The sequence below is a fragment of the Oncorhynchus nerka genome, linkage group LG7 (genome assembly GCF_034236695.1).
Source record: "Oncorhynchus nerka isolate Pitt River linkage group LG7, Oner_Uvic_2.0, whole genome shotgun sequence".
Lineage (NCBI taxonomy): Eukaryota > Metazoa > Chordata > Actinopteri > Salmoniformes > Salmonidae > Oncorhynchus > Oncorhynchus nerka.
In genome coordinates, this window is record NC_088402.1 from 24,188,317 (window position 1) to 24,206,840 (window position 18,524).

The 18,524-nt window shown below is 40.6% G+C and overlaps 2 protein-coding genes across 2 annotated transcripts; both read right to left on the reverse strand.

Annotated features, from left to right (window-relative positions):
* Positions 1-273: 273 nt before the first annotated feature.
* LOC115131346 (ly6/PLAUR domain-containing protein 2-like) lies at positions 274-1,754 on the reverse strand. Its single transcript, XM_029663007.2, has 3 exons — positions 1,539-1,754; positions 971-1,084; positions 274-609 (listed from the first exon to the last, which is right to left on the reverse strand). The coding sequence occupies exons 1-3, from the start codon at positions 1,657-1,659 to the stop codon at positions 389-391; spliced, it is 456 nt and encodes a 151-aa protein (XP_029518867.1). The 5' UTR covers positions 1,660-1,754; the 3' UTR covers positions 274-388.
* A 3,678-nt stretch (positions 1,755-5,432) lies between these two features.
* On the reverse strand, positions 5,433-14,865 carry clptm1l (CLPTM1 like). The gene is made up of 16 exons (XM_029663009.2): positions 14,265-14,865; positions 14,051-14,145; positions 13,665-13,854; positions 13,047-13,204; positions 11,742-11,938; positions 11,441-11,535; positions 10,993-11,077; positions 10,280-10,383; positions 9,584-9,649; positions 9,425-9,475; positions 9,222-9,304; positions 7,200-7,234; positions 6,986-7,041; positions 6,833-6,877; positions 6,468-6,583; positions 5,433-6,310 (listed from the first exon to the last, which is right to left on the reverse strand). The coding sequence occupies exons 1-16, from the start codon at positions 14,427-14,429 to the stop codon at positions 6,220-6,222; spliced, it is 1,632 nt and encodes a 543-aa protein (XP_029518869.1). The 5' UTR covers positions 14,430-14,865; the 3' UTR covers positions 5,433-6,219.
* Between the last annotated feature and the right edge of the window lie 3,659 nt (positions 14,866-18,524).

Below are 18,524 nucleotides of genomic sequence, written 5' to 3' on the forward strand. Positions count from 1 at the left end.
TATATGTTGATAAACGTCACTTCTATGGGAGGAGTCAATGCAAATGTACACCAGTTGTAGAGCAAACATAAAACCAGTTAACTTAAAAAAAAATGTTTTACCAAAGATTCATCTTTGTTTATTCTCTTCATATAGGGCCAAACTATTTACCACAGTTATTTAACAAAATACAAAACATCACAGCCAAAGCCATAAAAATAAAATACATACCTTTTATTACCGCACCACATTGTCACATTAATTCAATATAAATACAAACAATATATATGAGCGCTGTATTAGTTTGGTAAATAAAATATACTCTAAATATTAAGTGAAATTGTTGCCTATTGTGCTGGAGGCAGGCTATGCCTGAATTCCCCCATGCTATGAGGTCATCCATTAATTCTCAGAGCAGCCAGAGAATGCTGAGCACAGCATGGCTAAAACACACAGCCAGAGTCAGTAGTGTGCTTAGCCCAACACCAGTCGCTCCGTTGATGTTACAAAGGTTACTGGAGCAGCAGGTGACTTGGTTCCCATTGCCATTCGCATCCACTGAGGCCCCTGACGCTGCTCCTTGGCAGGTCCTTGCACTGGCGCAATACTTCCCTATGGCCTTTATTTTGCCTGTGGATGGAAAAGGGAAATAATGCATCTTTACTATTTTAAACTGGGTCATTTGAGCCCTGAATGCTGATTGGCTGACGTATACCACATTTATTTTTACTGCACTAATTACGTTGGTAACCAGTTCATAATAGCAATAAGGTACCTCGGGGGTTTGTAGTATATACACACACTTCTAAATTCTCAAATCTGTTCACCAGGTATGGTTATTTTGTCTGGAATAGACTACCATACAAATAAATAAGCTTCACTTTGTCATGTATTAATTCACCTATCAATTCCCCTCTCCATGGGATCAATGCATTTCTACTCCTATTAGGCTACTGTGATTGGTGTCACTTAGGTTTCCAAGTACTCTCACCAAATGTGTCCACAGTGGTCATGCAGGTATCAAGGGGTGCCTGGCAGGTTTGGGATGACTGGTTACATGCATCATTGGTTGTGGTGGAGCTGCACACATAGCACTTCAGAGCATCTATTTTAAATATGAACAACATAATCTTTCTCCAAATTTCTAAAAACTGGTGTGGCAAATGACAAAAACATGAATGGAAAGTATTCCAGGTAGTTTTTGTTTCAGCTATAACATAAACATTGCAGTCCAATGGAATGCTGTGCAGTTGGTCTGTCAACTTGGTTTCAGTATGAGAAATATCAGAATGAAACGTAAAACATTATTTGAAAAAGCTAGAAAATGGAATTGGCTCTCCATCTAAGCCCTAAATAAGTGTATTTGTTGTAGTAGTCACATTATAAGATATGAATTCATATGAAATGACCTACAACTTATAGAACTAAGTAACATGATATAAACCAATGCAAGAGCTCCAACATGAAAAGATCAGAATAGTAGACTACTCCATATGGCAGAAATCAGCATCACCATGGATTGGAAATAAAACATTTCATAGATATGAATAGCAGTTTACCTGAGAAAGGGCCGCAGAAGCTCAGGAGGAGGAGAACAGTGATGATTTCCATGGCTCCGTGGTGGCAGCACTTCTGACACGTTGGAACACTGGGACACTCTCTAAAGAAAGATCTACCCATATGAAGAGCCACTCCTTCCCTTTGTCCTTAAAGTATCACCTTGAGATAGTTGCACTTAACACGTGACATTATGGTGTGGTTTAGAGATGTATCTTATTTTTGGGGGTCACTGAAACAATAGGAGGAGCATCATTATATCACACAAGGTCATGGTTCAAAAATGGGTTCTCAATTCGCTTGTCTTAATATGCTGAACAAAAATATAAGCGCAACATTTAAAGTGTTGGTGCCATGTTTCATGAGCTGGAATAAAAGATCCCAGAAATGTTCCATACTCACAAAAAGCTTATTTCTATCAAATGTTAGTGAGCATTTCCCCTTTGCCAAGATAATCCATCCACCTGACAGGCATATCAAGAAGCTGATTAAACAGCATAATAATTACACAGGTGCACCTTGTGGTGATGACAATGAAAGGCGACTCTAAAATGTGCAGTTTTGTCAGACAACATAATGCCACAGACGTCTCAAGTTTTGAGGGAGTGTGCAATTGGCATGCTGACTGCAGGAATGTCCACCAGAGCTGTTGCCAGGGAATAGAATGTTAATTTATATTCCATAAACCGCCTCCAACGTCATTTTATAGAATTTGGCAGTACGTCCAACCGACCTCACAACCGCAGACCACGTTTAACCACACTAGTCCAGGACCTCCACGTCTGGATTCTTCACCTGAGACTAACCACCTGGACAGCTGATGAAACTGAGAAGTATTTCTGTCTGCAATAAATCCCTTTTTGTGGGGAAAACTTAGTCTGATTGGCTGGACTTGGCTCCCAAGTTGGTGGGCGTATGCTCTCCAAGGCCACCCATGGCTGCGCCCCTGCCCAGTCATGTGAAAGCCATAGTTAAGGGCCTAATGAATTCATTTAAATCCTTATATGAACTGTAACTCAGTAAAATCATTGAAATTGTTGCATGTTGCGTTTATATTTTTTGTTTAGTATAGTTTTTTTAAATGGCAGAAGTGTCTGTGATTAGTTAATTCAAGTCAAATATGACCCATTTCTTTTATGTTTTCAAGTACTAGATTTACTATTTTGGGGGGGATTGATTGCTATTTCTACCCTCTGTTCATTACAATATTGTTTCATTCTTGTAACTGAATGTCTGAAGCCACTTAAAACTTGCAGTGTTCAATGTTGTCCTGCTGTCTTTCATCATGTCTATCATACCTGTCAGTTTGCAAAGGCATGTGATACCAACTGACACCAGTAAGTAGGGTGAAACTCTGTATGTGTTTGTGTTTGTCTCTTAGTTACAAGGCCATCATCATCACTACTTTACTTTCGAAACTGGTGGAACAAGATAATGTCAAACGTTTGCCAACATATAACTAGCTATATGTTCCGGGTCCAGCTCTAGGGTGTGTTTATGATAAAATGATTGTATCTGGGTCCAGCTCTAGGGTGTGTTTATGATAAAAAATGATTGTATCTGGGTCCAGCTCTAGGGTGTGTTTATGATAAAATGATTGTATCTGGGTCCAGCTCTAGGGTGTGTTTATGATAAAATGATTGTATCTGGGTCCAGCTCTATGGTGTGTTTATGATAAAATGATTGTATCTGGGTCCAGCTCTAGGGTGTGTTTATGATAAAATGATTGTATCTGGGTCCAGCTCTAGGGTGTGTTTATGATAAAATGATTGTATCTGGGTCCAGCTCTATGGTGTGTTTATGATAAAATGATTGTATCTGGGTCCAGCTCTAGGGTGTGTTTATGATAAAATGATTGTATCTGGGTCCAGCTCTATGGTGTGTTTATGATAAAATGATTGTATCTGGGTCCAGCTCTATGGTGTGTTTATGATAAAATGATTGTATCTGGGTCCAGCTCTATGGTGTGTTTATGATACAATGATTGTATCTTATATCTATGCCAGAACATATTTGTATACATTCCATCTGTCAGTGTCTTACCTTTTGGCAAAGATACTACTGCATTTCTTCAGGATCCAAAATTAAAGACAGTGGTTGAACAACAATCAAAAATACCAGCAGAGATGAACATATTTATTTCAGTTGCTCATATTCATTTCAAAAACTTAATTCAGAGAGAGATCCAGGCCAGATTGGCTTTTACTTCCTGTCGCCTGAGACTGATGAACCGTTGACGTTACAGCGGTCAGTCTGACCTGGTTCCACCCTAAAGGTGCTACATGGTGAATCCGGCATCTGCATTGGACATACAGCATTTACTGCTATGCAGCCTCCACAGAAGTCAGAGCAAAACTGTGAAGGAAGATGTCAAGGAAATGAGTTAGTGTTTATACAGGACCTCCCATCCTCACCTACCGTCAACCAATCATGTCAATGCAGAGCTATAAGGAGCCCTCTGCATTGTTAAAACATTTGAGAGGCGCACGGCGATGTAGTACGGAGCTCAATTTGGCCTCTGCATGCCTCCGGAGGCGTCGCAATTGCATCACACCATCCATACAGCGTCTCCAACCACATTTTCAGATCAAGCATAAATGGTATTTTAGCCTCCTAGGTTGATGCTGGTGGAGGTGTCTGCTGTTCATCTACTGTGCAAAGCTGTCATCAAGGCAAAGGGTGGCTATTTGAAGAATATCAAATATAAAGTATATTATTTGTCCTACACTTTTTTGGTTACTACATGATTCCATATGTGTTATTTCATAGTTGTGATGTCTTCACTATTATTCTACAAAGTAGAAAATAGTACAAATTAAGAAAAACCCTTGAATGAGATGTTCTAAAACATTTCACAAGTAGTGTATGTTATTTATTTGGAATTAATACCATTCATGTGTATTGATACACAATCATTATACCAATAAATAGTGTAATTCACACAAATCATGTACATAATGAGAAATGAATGGCAATTTTAATAGGCTCCTGAGTGCCGCAGCAGTCTAAGACACTGCATCTCAGTGCTAGAGGCGTTACTACAGACCCTGGTTCAATCCCAGGCTGTATCACAACCATCCGTGATCGGGAGTCGCACAATTATCCCAGCGTCGTCCGGGTTAGGGGAGGGCTTGGCCAAGGTAGGCTGTCACTGTAAAATAAGAATTTGTTCTTACTGACTTGCCCAGTTAATTTGATTTATTTATCATGACTCCAACATTCATAATATTAAGTACCTATTTATTTATCATGACTCCAACATTCATAATATTAAGTACCTATTTATTTATCATGACTCCAACATTCATAATATTAAGTACCTATTTATTTATCATGACTCCAACATTCATAATATTAAGTACCTATTTATTTATCATGACTCCAACATTCATAATATTAAGTACCTATTTATTTATCATGACTCCAACATTCATAATATTAAGTACCTATTTATTTATCATGACTCCAACATTCATATTAATACCTATTTATTTAATGACTACATTCATAATATTTATTTATCATGACTCCAACATTCATAATATTAAGTACCTATTTATTTATCATGACTCCAACATTCATAATATTAAGTACCTATTTATTTATCATGACTCCAACATTCATAATATTAAGTACCTATTTATTTATCATGACTCCAACATTCATAATATTAAGTACCTATTTATTTATTTAGTTACTCCTACTTTGTTATTTAGATTTTGGGTTAGGACGACATTGTGATATGAATAGAAAAGTATAGAAATGCATCTTTTTTTACTTTTTATTTATTTAGACAAGAGAGAACAATGTGTCATGTTTACATGTGGTGTGTTTCGTTGTTTTGTTAGTGTGATATGTGTTGTAAATTAAAACAAAAACTCCACCATACAATCAAACATTATCAAATGCTTTAATAACAGTTAACAAAATTTAACATCACACATTTTCGCATTCAAAAGCATATCAATGTTTCCCATATTTGGCACCATCATCTCATGGTCTTCATGTTCTAATACTTTACAAGGTCAAATACAAACATAAAAGCAGAGATCTTCTGAATGATCAAACAGCTTAGAATTCTGGACGCTTTGACCAAGCGTACAAAATGGACTGTTGACATCAGTCAGTGTGTTGACATCAGTCAGTGTGTTGACATCAGTCAGTGTGTTGACATCAGTCAGTGTGTATCCTGATGACGACAACATGAAACACCAGGTAGGGTTCAAGGTGTTTTTATGTTGGATGGGACAAACATGTGCAGGCAGGCAGGGGTGGAGGCTGGAGGGGGACTGAGTTGGTCCTATCCCATAGACAAACATACATTCACCAATCATGTTACACATCAATCATGGGTTGGTCCAAGTGGTGGAAACTGTGGCTAATTCAACCAGTGTGGTGCTATTCATCGCATTGCTTAAGAAAGCCCACTCAAGTATTCAATGGTCTGGGTAGGTCCTGTTTAAGGTTGGGTGGGTGGTGACCGGCAAGGAAGTGACTACCTGGAAGTGAGGGGCTCGGAGGGCAGTAAGGATAGCTGAACCTTCCCTACTAGGAAAATCCCCCTTGTAACAAATAACACCAATGCGTTTTATTGGCATTGTATCCCATCCCAGCACAACGATGTCTAGGTCCATATTCTACACATGGCTCTCAGGACCAGCGTGTGTGCGATCAACTATAGATTTAGTCTTCATGAGCTTTCCCTTTGGGTTTCTCTTCCTCGTCGTAAGACAGTCCATATTCATTCATTCTGGTCTTATCAACAGGATACAGCCTTAGGAGAGAAAAGGAGTGGGAAAAGATTGTTGTAAACAAATTGACAGTCAATCTGAGGATATTCTGTTTTTCATTGGAGGTAGTGTTACAAATGAATAATTTGACAAACTGCAACAGTCAATTTAGAGAAACTGCAGTGTGTGTGTGTGCCTTACCATCTCTGGTACAAGTAGACGAGGAAGACCACATCATCCCTGAAGCAGGCTAGCCGGTGGGAGGTGGGCATCGTGATGATGAAGGCAAATATGTCATCGATGAAGGTGTTGAACGCCTGGGAATGGTCCAGATGAGATGTAATAAATATAAACTTCCATTATCAACATCCTTCTGTTTCATTGTCATCCACTTATTATGATGTCTTAGCCTGATAGATTTATGTATGCTTCATTGCAACAATTACTACACATACCGGTAAACATACTAGAATTGTCCTTTAATGATTCAACTATTTCCGAGACATCTAACATTTAGTGTAAAACCAGAAAAATTCTCAAATAAATACACTATATTATCCACTCACTTTATACATGAATGCTTTCCAGGGTAGATGTGCCACAGACTTAAACTGTTGAAACAAGAGAATAATCGATATGGACACCAGCATCTGGCCATTAGCCTCATGAATAATATAACAGAAGACATGTGCACTAGTACTTAGTATAATGGAACTGACCTTGTAGTTAACAAAGAGTTGAGGTAGCATGAAGAGGAATCCAAAAGCGTACACTCCTGTCAAAAAAATAACCATTAAAGTCGATAAAGTAAATCTAGCTTTCAAAAGTAATATAATAATATTGTGTGTATACATGTTTATGTATGGAAACCCCAGTGGAAAAAGTGAATTAAAGCAAATCATGCTGGCCTCAGGATAAGATCAATGACCTTACCATTCACTAAACTGTTGATGATCCAAGAGTACCAACTGTCAAACAGAAAGCAGAGGAGACATTATTACACATTCAAACACACACCGTGTAGTAGACCAACATTTAGAGGCTCACATTAGGATTTGGAAATGCAACCCAGGCCCACACAGATTATTTTTCTGGACCGATTTGTTTGTCAAAATCAATTGGATGCCATAAAAAGGGCACTTTTTTCAAAATACAGCACATTTGGAAAGTATTCAGACACCTTCCCCCTTTCCACATTTTGTTACGTTACAGCCTTTTTCTAAAATAGCCCACAACGACAAAGCGAAAACAGGGTTTTAGAAATCTTTGCAAATGTATTCAAAGACAAAAACAGAAATACCTTATTTACATAAGTATTCAGACCCTTTGCTATGAGACTCAACATTGAGCTCAGGTGCATCCTGTTTCCATTTATCATCCTTAAGATGCTTCTACAACTTGATTGGAGTCCACCTGTGGTAAATTCTATCGATTCGACATGATTTGGAAAGGCACACACCTGTCTATATAAGGTCCCACAGTTGACAGTAAATGTCAGAGCAAAAACCAAGCCATGAGGTCGAAGGAATTGTCCGTGGAGCTCGGAGACAGGACTGTGTCGATGCACAGATCTGGGGAAGGGTATCAAAAAATGTCTGCAGCATTGAAGGTCCCCAAGAACACAATGGCCTCCATCATTCTTAAATGGAAAAAGTTTGAAACCACCAAGACTCTTCCTAGAGCTGGCCGCCCGGCCAAACTGACCAATCAGGGGAGAAGGGCCTTGGTCAGGGAGGTGACCAAGAACCCGATGGTCACTCCACTGTTCCTCTGTGGAGATGGGAGAACCTTCCAGAAGGACAACCATCTCTGCAACACTCCACCAACCAAGCCAGAATGAAGCCACTCCTCAGTAAAAGGCACATGACAGCCCGCTTGGAGTTTGCCAAAAGGCACCTAAAGACTCTCAGACAATGAGAAACAACATTCTCTGGTCTGATGAAACCAAGATTTAATTATTTGGCCTGAATGCCAAGTGTCACGTCTGCAGGAAACCTGGCACCATCCCTACGGTGAAGTATGGTGGTGGCAGCATCATTATGCTGTGGTGATGGTTTTCAGCGGCAGGACGTGTGAGACTAGTCAGGATCGAGGGAAAGATGAATGGAGCAAAGTATGGGGAGATCCTTGATGAAAATCTGCTCCAGAGCGCTCAGGACCTAAGACTGGGGTGAAGGTTCACCTTCCAACAGGACAAAGATCCCAAGCACACAGCCAAGACAATGCAGGAGTGGCTTCGGGACAAGTCTCTGAATGTCCTTGAGTGGCCAAGCCAGAGCACGGACTTGAACATCTCTGGAGAGACCTGAAAATAGCTTTATAGTGACACTCCCCACTCAACATGACACGAGTTTGAGAGGCTCTGCAGAGAAGAATGGGAGAAACTCACCAAATACAGGTGTGCCAAGCTTGTAGGGTCATACCCAAAAAGACTCGAGGCTGTAATCGCTGCCAAAGGTGCTTCAACAAAGTACTGAGTAAAGGGTCTGAATAATTATGTAAAATGTGAAGTTTTATATTCTTAATACATTTCCAAAAATTTCTACAAACCTGTTTTTGCTTTGTCATTATGGAGTAGTGTGTGTAGATGGATTAAATGTTTTTTTTCATACATTTTTAGAATAAGGCTGTAACATAACAAAATGTGGAAAAAGTCAAGGGGTCCATTAAAATGTCTACATACTTTCTATCAGGTATTAGATGTTGTATTAGTGTAGCCTGGGGTTGTTTTCCCCAAAAAAATAATAATCCCCCCTCCTCCAGAAAAGTACTACAGTTGCCCATCATTCTAATACAAGGGTTCCCCAACTGGCCTGCGGGTGGTTTAATTTGACCAGCCGCTCAAAAAATACAACATTTTAATTTTAAAAAATCTGCCTGCGACTGAATCTAGTTGATGATCCCTGCTGTGGTAGATCCAACTGTTAATATCCACACAATAAAGTTATAGCCTACCTTTTGTATCTCAAAAAAACTAAGGCATAAACAGCTCCTCCAATACACATTGGGTAGAGTAAATACGAGAGGTACTTCATTGCCTGGGAAGAGAAGAACATTGTAAACAAAATCAAATTGATGCAATTCATGACAATACTACTGGTTACAAATTGAGGAGAAAGGAACAAATATTCTGTTTGGTGTTTTTTTTAAACTCTCACCAGAGTATCATACTCTTCAGTCCTTCTCTCTGATTCGTCAGATTTCCCAAACTGTGGGGAGACAAACACTTGATATGCATGTAGAACTAACATAGAACAAATGGAATCGTAAGCAAATCAACTCCGAAAAACCTATCTTTACAAACAAACCAGACTTACTATGAACGTTGGTCTTACACCCTTCCAGATAACCTGTATCTTAAAGGCTTTCTTCACCTTCCACACCTGTAGAGGGACAGATAAACCAGTCAGGAGTGATTTACTAGTCATGGGAGAACACAGTGTAAAAATCTACAAGGATCTAAACATAGAGGATTAGAGAAACCAGGACATAGAATGAGGGGATTACCAAACCTACAAAGCAGGAAAACATAGATAATCACTGAATATTGCACTAAGTGCAGAAAACAGAAAAACCTAATTTACTCAATCTGAGAAAGGTCAATGCCTGGAAAAATCCAATAGGTCAGATATTATACTAACATGAACAGCAGTAACTTTAAGGAAACACTGTCTGTGTCAAAAATGGCACCCTATTCCCTATGTAGCAGACAACTTGACCAGAGCCCTGAGGGTGCAATCCAATAATACAGTATCTCCTTAAGTGTGCACTCATTCACTACTTCCCACAAATCTAAAAGCATTGGATTGATGGAGGCATCTGCTAGCGGAGTTTCCACCATATTTCTTATACTTGTAATTTCCTTCCAAATAAGTAAAATAGTGAACAAGTGCACACTTTGGGAGGAAGGAGAGTTAATTGGGACATAGCCCTGGTTAAAAGCAGTGGGGAACTACATAGGGAATAGGGTGCCAATTGGGACACAGTCACTGACAGCATGTGTGGAGACGTACCTCGATCAGGGAGCCAATTCCAGCAGGAATGAGGACCAGCAGGCTTGTCTGCTCATCAAACAGGTACATGAAAATCACAATGGTGCTGAAACACCTCCACAGTACTGGAAAAGGACCACAACATAAACAGGTCTAAGAATAGTCCACAATTGGTTATATAGAATTACATATCATCCCACATACAAAGGCACATATGAAATATTCAATTCCACTGAATATTCACAACATTGTGAGAGAGAAATACAAGTTCATATTAGTGACCATTTGGATTATAGCTTTAAACAGAAATGTAGCTGTCAGTGTACTGATGTTCCATATGATATGTGTTTGGTCCTATAACTGATTGTAACCAAAACATCTGAATTTTAGACACATCCACCAATAGACCTACAGGTATCTAACAGTGAAATTCTGGATGACAAACCAGGGCACACAGAGAGATAAGACTATCCATCCAAAACAGCCATGGTTGGGCTCAATTCGAGTTGAAGTCAGTCAATTCAAGAAGTGAACTGAAATTCCAAATAAATAATTGAAAAATAATAGCATTTATTTTCAATAATTTATCAATAAACTGAAAAGGAGATGCTATTTATTTCAAAAGTGTTTCAATGTTTTACTTCTAAAATCGAATCACTTCCTGAATTGATTAACTTCAAATTGGAATTGACCCCGTCCCTGCCTAACAGCATCCTACTGAGAAATCGACCCACCTGCTTTGCTGGACATCCCCACCATGCTTTTCTTCTGCTTCCAGAAGCTGATGTCATGTTTGAAGGCCAGGAAATCAAAGAGGAGCTGCAAAGGATATATGCTTTTAAAATTCAACGTGACACAGGAATCATTTAGGCCAGTGATGGGAAACTGCCCTTTTGTATAATAAAAAACTTTAAATGTTTTTAGGAAATCAGTTATGGTCTCAACTTCCTGTTGAGAATTAGAATACAGTAGACAAGGTGCAATTTCGAAATGTAGTCGGACAAGATTTTCTCTTGGGGCAACAATATTTTGCTTAGGGCCCCCAAAATGCTAGGACCGGCAAACCCGCATGATGATCTCAGATTTTTTGTGGCCCCCACCCCCATCAAAGTTGTCCGCCCCTGATTTAGGCCTGTGAGTCAGAATCATCCATGAAGTGACACTGGTAGACTTTGGTCTTACATGAAAGGCAGCTACAAAGAAGGTAAGGGCTAAGAGGTACAGGTTGGTGTCCACGAATATGCCCTTGATTTCATCCGCGTCTTTCTCAGTGAAGCCTGAAATCACAACAAACAAACCAATCTCACTGTGAGATTCAAATCAAATCAAAGTTTATTTGTCACGTGCACCGATTACAGTGAAATGCTTACTTACAGGCTCTAACCAATTGTGCAAAAAAGGTGTTATGATAAGGTTTATTGTAGTTCTTGAACTTTGCATGAAAATGTCCCCCATAGAATTATATTTCCATCGTACTACTCACCGAATTGTTGCAGGGAGTAGACGGCATCTTGCATGTGAATCCAGAAGCGGAGTTTCCCGAGGGAGATGGTGTCATAGGAGATAGTGAGAGGCAGTTCAATGCTGGTGCTGTTGATCTCCATCAAGTCCTTCACTCGGTTGCTCAGCTCATCCACAAACAGCAGTGGGAGGTACACCATCTTTTTTCCATTTTGAAATCTTGAATACAGTACAACAATCAAGGGAAATCCATCAATGAATTAAGCAATAAGGAACGGGGGGGGGGGTGTGGTATATGGCCAATATACCACGGCTAAGGGCTGTTCTTCTGCACGACGCACCGCGGAGTGCCTGGATACAGCCAACAGCTGTGGTATATTGGCCATATACCACAAACACCCGAGGTGCCTTATTGCTATTATAAACTGGTTACTAAAGTAAATAGAGCAGTAAAAATAAATGTTTTGTCATACCCGTGGTATACAGTCTCATATACCACAGCTGTCAGCCAATCAGCATTCGGGGCTAGAACCACCTAGTTTATAATAAAGGCTTTGGAACTTAAAGTTGACATTTTTGTATTGTGTATTGTATATTAGTGCCAGGTGTCTATTTGTGAGTGTATGATGAATTTCAATTCTGGATTGTATCGAGTTCTCTCAAACTCTAGGCGGCATTCTGCCTTCTCCCTACAGTTCTCAGCCATTAGCTTCGACCACGACTGTCTCATGAACTACAATCCCCATGCTGTGTTTTAAATTTAGAAGCGTCAATAATAATCACTTGCGATACGGCTTTTCAAAACATATGGCACTTATCTTTCGTCAGCGAGAAAGAATCCTTCAAATAAAAAAAGGTACACTTACTGTAGCAGTTTTGCACAGAACCATACAGCTCCATCTGTCGAAACTACACTTCCCGAGTCACGATGACACACAGGTGTTGGGAGCATGCTAGATAGCTAATTAGCACAGGTGTTCGGTCGCCTCTAGTCTTCCGTCTATTTTCCATAAACAAGAGCAGTATCATGGAGATATGATATGGCCACTTGGAAACACTAACCCAATCAACGTGTGTATCAATTTAACCTTTTTATTTTTATTATGATTTCTCGCCGATATGAAAGATAAGGTCCTTAAGCATCCTAAACTGTACCGCATGTTGATGTTCAGAACGAGCGTCAGGGATCTTAACAAACCCCCTCCCCTAGAGACACCTTTGTCCAATGACTTTTATGTCTAATGTAATGGAACTGAGTGTCATGATCAAGGGCTAGCTAGCTTGTATCATGAGTTACTGCTAAGTGTTGTGCTAAGTGTGTACTTACACTTTCAAGTAGCGGTGCACGTCACTGGGCAGGAAGTCCCTGTCGAAGACAAAGTCTTCTGACACCACATTGAGTGTGAGACGGGAGCGCCAGTGAGACACTGGCCGGTCCACTGCAGAGTCACCTCCAGTAGTAGTCTTCCGTTTCAGCTGCTCTGGCTGCACTGGGCACAATAACAACAGATCAGAGAAAAAGACAAGGGAAAAACAAAACAACACTAATGAGAAACGCAGAAAAGGGCAATGGTAAAAACAATCAACTCAGCATGACAGCTTGAAAGACGTACCCCACAGAAACGCATTCCAATGTGAAAGATATTCAAATGTACCAGACTTTTATGTAGACAAACATGAAGAAAAAATATGCTACAAAATGGACCCTTCAGGATGGTTGATTACAAGGCAAGCCACTGTCTGTGTGCATGGACATACCCTAACAATAAAGACCTTTCAACATACACCTACGGGTAACTTGCTTTGGAGATTTTCCATGGCTCTTGTACATTCTGTCTGCATCCCAAATAGCAACCTATTTCCTTAGAGTGACCTACTTTTGACCAGAGCCTATAGTGTACTATTTAGGGAACGCAGCCGTTGTGTGGTGTAATAGTAGTCTGACCTTCGGTGCTTCCTCCCCTGAGATCAGGCTGACCTCCAGTGGTTTGGGTATCATGTAGGTGGTGAGCTGGGTCACCAGGTGCACCTGCCTAGGGTCCTGCCACGGAGAAATGCCTGCCTGGTGCACAAACACCATGGCATACAACGTCCCATTCTTGCGGGTCTTCTTTGGGAGAGACACATTCACTATCCTTTAGGAAAAGGGATACATATAGCAGGGAGAGGTACAACTCTGCAGGTTAAAATAGTCTCTATTTTCTGTTTGTTCAACGTTAATAATTTACTATGAATTTGGGCAGCCATCTTGGCCTGAATCATCTTGATCATCTTGCTTACTACAACTGCCATATATACAGCCATATCCTGTCACTGTAAGAAAAGTTGCACCTTTCAAACTTGGACTCCACATCAAAGTCCTCCTCCTTGTGAATGAGGGTGTGTCCACCATCAGCATTGGGTCGTAAAGCAGTGTAGATACTCAGCTGAGAATGGGAGGAAAAAAACCGACAACACAGCAAATGTTCACACACTTAGCAGTTGCAAAAACGGATTGCACTAAGTTTGCATTCCATCTAGCTAGCTTGCAACGATGCATACCAACCTGCAGTCGTGTTTTTCCTGCCAAATAAGGTTTGAGGCAGTTTTCGAATTTGGGGTTCTCACAAGGCTTGGTGTAAACGATGCCATACATCACCCAGCAAGTGTGCAAAACATACACAACGAACACCCCGACTATGAGCGTCGTGAAAGAGGTCTTCTGAAACATGCTGCCGATTGAGTATAGTCCTTCAAATATGAAATGTGCAAGGCAGATACTGTAGCGACGCTATCCTCCTCTAAACCAAGGAGCGAGAACTAACGCGAAGCCGAAAGAGAATTTAGCTAAAGAAGATTAACGTCAGTTGATGCATTTCTCATACTGAAACGTTAACGTAGCTTGTGGACTGGGCATTGTGGGCACAGCTGTCGGCAGGTGCTAGGCTAACCATGGCTAGCTATCGTTTATCACAGTGTACGTCTCCTCATCTCTTTAACCTATCAAATGCGATGTATCTGAGTAAATATTTGGTGAAATTTAAAATCCCCGAATTCTGCTAATCAGTTTGTCTCTCGAAATCGCAATATCATGTCTATTTTAGCTAAAAGCGTAGTGTCAGCTAGCTACTTCCGTGATGTATTTCCTGGTTAGACGATGAAGGGAGTATCAAACTGCGGCTGCGCAAATCGGACAATTTGCATACCGGCTGAAAATATCTTGGCCAGAAGATGTCACCCACGCTCCATGCGGTGCAGCCCGCTCTTCATTATAATTTCAGTATTTCAAAGTAAACTTTTTACTGTCAGTGCCAGGTCAAAATAAACAGAAGCATAATTTGTGTAGTTTTCATGTATTGTACAAACAAATTAAAATATGCCGAAAACAATTAACACAAACCTCTACACTGGAATAAATAAAATATATGTATACTGAACAAAATTACAAATGCAACATGCAACAATTTCAACATTTTTACTGAGTTACAGCTCATATAAGGAAATATGCCAATTGAAATGAATGGATCTATGTATTTCAAATGACTGGGCAGGGGCACAGCCATGGGTGGGCCTGGGAGGGCATAGCCCCACCCACAGTCATTTAGAATATGTTTTTCCAGGTTGCTCGTCCCGCAGGTGAAGACGCTGTATGTCGAGGTCCTGGGCTGGCGTGGTTACACGTGGTCTGCAGTTGTGAGGCCGGTTGGATGTCCTGCCAAATTCTCTAAAACAACATTGGCGGTGGCTTATGGTAGAGAAATTAACATTAAATTCTCTGCCAACTGCTCTGGTAGATTTCCTGCAGTCAGCATGCCAATTGCACGCTCCATTAAAACTTGAGACATCTTTGGTATTGTGTTGTTTGACAAAACTGCACATTTTTGAGTGGTCTTTAATTGTCACCAGCACAAGGTGCACCTGTGTAATGATCATGCTGTTTAATCAGCTTCTTTATATTCCACACCTGTGGATGGATTATCTTGGCAAAGGAGAAATGCTCAGTAACAGGGATGTAAACAAATTTGTGCCCCAAATTTCAAAGAAATAAGCTTTATGTGCGTATGGAACATTTCTGGGATCTTTTATTTAAGCTCATGAAACATGGGACCAACACATTAAATGTTGCATTTCTATTTTTGTTCAGTATAGTTACTAGGTCTACTCAAAGGCATAAGCTATTTGCAACACATTTTGATAAGTGTTGCTCAGAATTTGTTTCACGCTTTGCAATGTGTCGGCCGATGCGCAAAATTGCTCAGTCATTAGACTTACAATGACCAAGAGGTGCCAGTTAGGGAGAAATGTAGTTTATATAGTTGGCTTAATCCCTTGATAAGACATTGAAGAACTACCCAAAAAGTTTTTGTAGACTTACCAAGGGAAGTTGAATATATGGTGCTTCGAAAGAAACTGTGATGGATAGAATGGTGTGGTGAATGGTCAGTTTTAGTCACCTGTCTGGCCTCGAGATCAAACTACCCAGACTTACTCTTTCATCTCTTGTCAGCATCACTGACCTTCTAGAACTTCCATGGTCATTCTTTCAGTTCTATCATCAGTGAGCAATAGGGACGGGAGTGGAAACAAGTGCTTCACCCAACTTCACCCAAAGGTTTGATGTGTGTGAGTGTGCGTGCGTGCGTGCGTGAGCGCATACGTGTGCCTGCCTGTGCATTCATGTTTGTATTTGTGTCCGTATGCTTCTGCATGCCCCATAAATGTATGTTTTTGCTTGTTGGTGTGCAAGCAGCAGAGCAGTTCCGGAGTGAAATGGGCACAGTGAAAAGATGGAGGAGGAGAAAAGAGAGAGTTGTAACAGATGAGTGAGGACAGGAAAAGAATAGCAGGGAGGGAATTAAGACTACATTGTACCCACTTTATAGATTTTCTGCTTAAAAACACTAATTTGGAGGCCAACAGCGGAAGAGGGAGAATTCTTTCCTCAATAAACGAACACATCTCGGTAGGGAATGTACTGCCTTCTTAAAGCCGTTCGCCCTGAAAGGAAAACTTTAACAAGGTGGAGTAAAGCAGGCAAGTAGCAGGCAAATGACATACCATCTTTATTTGCCAGAAGCTCCTCCTATGAGAGATCTGTCTGTCCTTTTGCATTATTCAGTGTTTACCTGTCAACTAATTATTACCTTTGAGCTGACAGTAGGACTACACATATGGATGAAAGGTTGGATTCAGACGTTCATTGTCAGGGTTGGAACTACTTCAGTGACACCTCTACATTAAGTACATCACATTTTTATAGCACTCAGGAAATACATATTGGTGCGTCATGCGTACGTAATTGCATGTTATCTACTGCAAATACAGCTCTGGAAAAAATTAAGAGACCACTGCAAAAGTATCAGTTTTTCTGGTTTTACTATTTATAGGTACAGTTGAAGTCGGAAGTTTACATACACCTTAGCCAAATACATTTAAACTTAGTTTTTCACAATTCCTGACATTTAATCCTAGTACAAATTCCCTGTCTTAGGTCAGTTAGGATCACCACTTTATTTTAAGAATGTGAAATGTCAGCATAATAGCAGAGAGAATGATTTATTTCAGCTTTTATTTATTTCATCACATTCCCAGTGGGTCAGAAGTTTACATACACTCAATTAGTATTTGGTAGCATTGCCTTTAAATTGTTTAACTTGGGTCAAACGTTTCGGGTAGCCTTCACAAGCTTCACACAATAAGTTGGGTGAATTTTGGCCCATTACTCCTGACAGAGCTGGTGTAACTGAGTCAGGTTTGTAGGCCTCCTAGTTCACACATGCTTTTTCAGTTCTGCCCACAAATGTTCTATAGGAATGAGGTCAGGGCTTTGTGATGGCCACTCCAATACGTTGACTTTGTTGTCCTTAAGCCATTTTGCCACAACTTTGGAAGAATGCTTGGGGTCATTGTCCATTTGGAAGACCCATTTGCGACCAAGCTTTAACTTCCTAACTGATGTCTTGAGATGTTGCTTCAATATATCTACGTAATTTTCCTGCCTCATGATGCCATCTATTTTGTGAAGTGCACCAGTCCCTCCTGCAGCAAAGCACCCCCACAACATGATGCTGCCACCCCCGTGCTTTGACCTGGAGAGGCCCACAAGCCACAATGTCTCGCACTGTCGGTGATGATCTGGGCGTGCTTCAGCAAGGCTGGAATCGGGCAGATTTGTCTTTGTGAAGGACGCATGAATTAGGCCATGTACAAGGTTGTCCTGGAAGAAAACTGCCCCGCAGCTCCCGGGTCTGCCGAGCAGAAATATCAGCCACAGAGAGTCACAAGATTGAACTTCACTCAACTTTCTAGAGCAGTTGTCACCAACCTGTCAATCGCCAAGTTATTCCTAGTCGTTCGCCAAACATTTATGTAAAACCCTTTTTAATTGTTTTATCTTTGGCTGTTGGTGGTAGGTGCATCTGATTCAGCTTCCCTGCACATAGGTGAACTGTTGCCACTTTGAACCATTTCATTCTGCCTTCCCGGCGGGCCCAGTGTAACAATGTGCGCGGAGAGTCGGAAGCAAGTTCAGGGAGTGAGTGTTTTAATAAAATAAACAGAACATACTACAAAACAAGACACACCAACACATAGACATGACACAGAAACAATAACACCTGGGGAAGGAACTAAAGGGAGTGACATATATAGGGAAGGTAATCAGGGAAGTGATGGAGTCCAGGTGAGTCTGATGACGTGCAGGTGCGCGTAACGATGGTGACAGGGGTACGCCATAACTAGCAGCCTGGTGACCTAGAGGCCGGAGAGGGAGCACACAAGTGACACCCAGAGAGCAAATCAAGTACACTATAGCCTATCGCTGGCC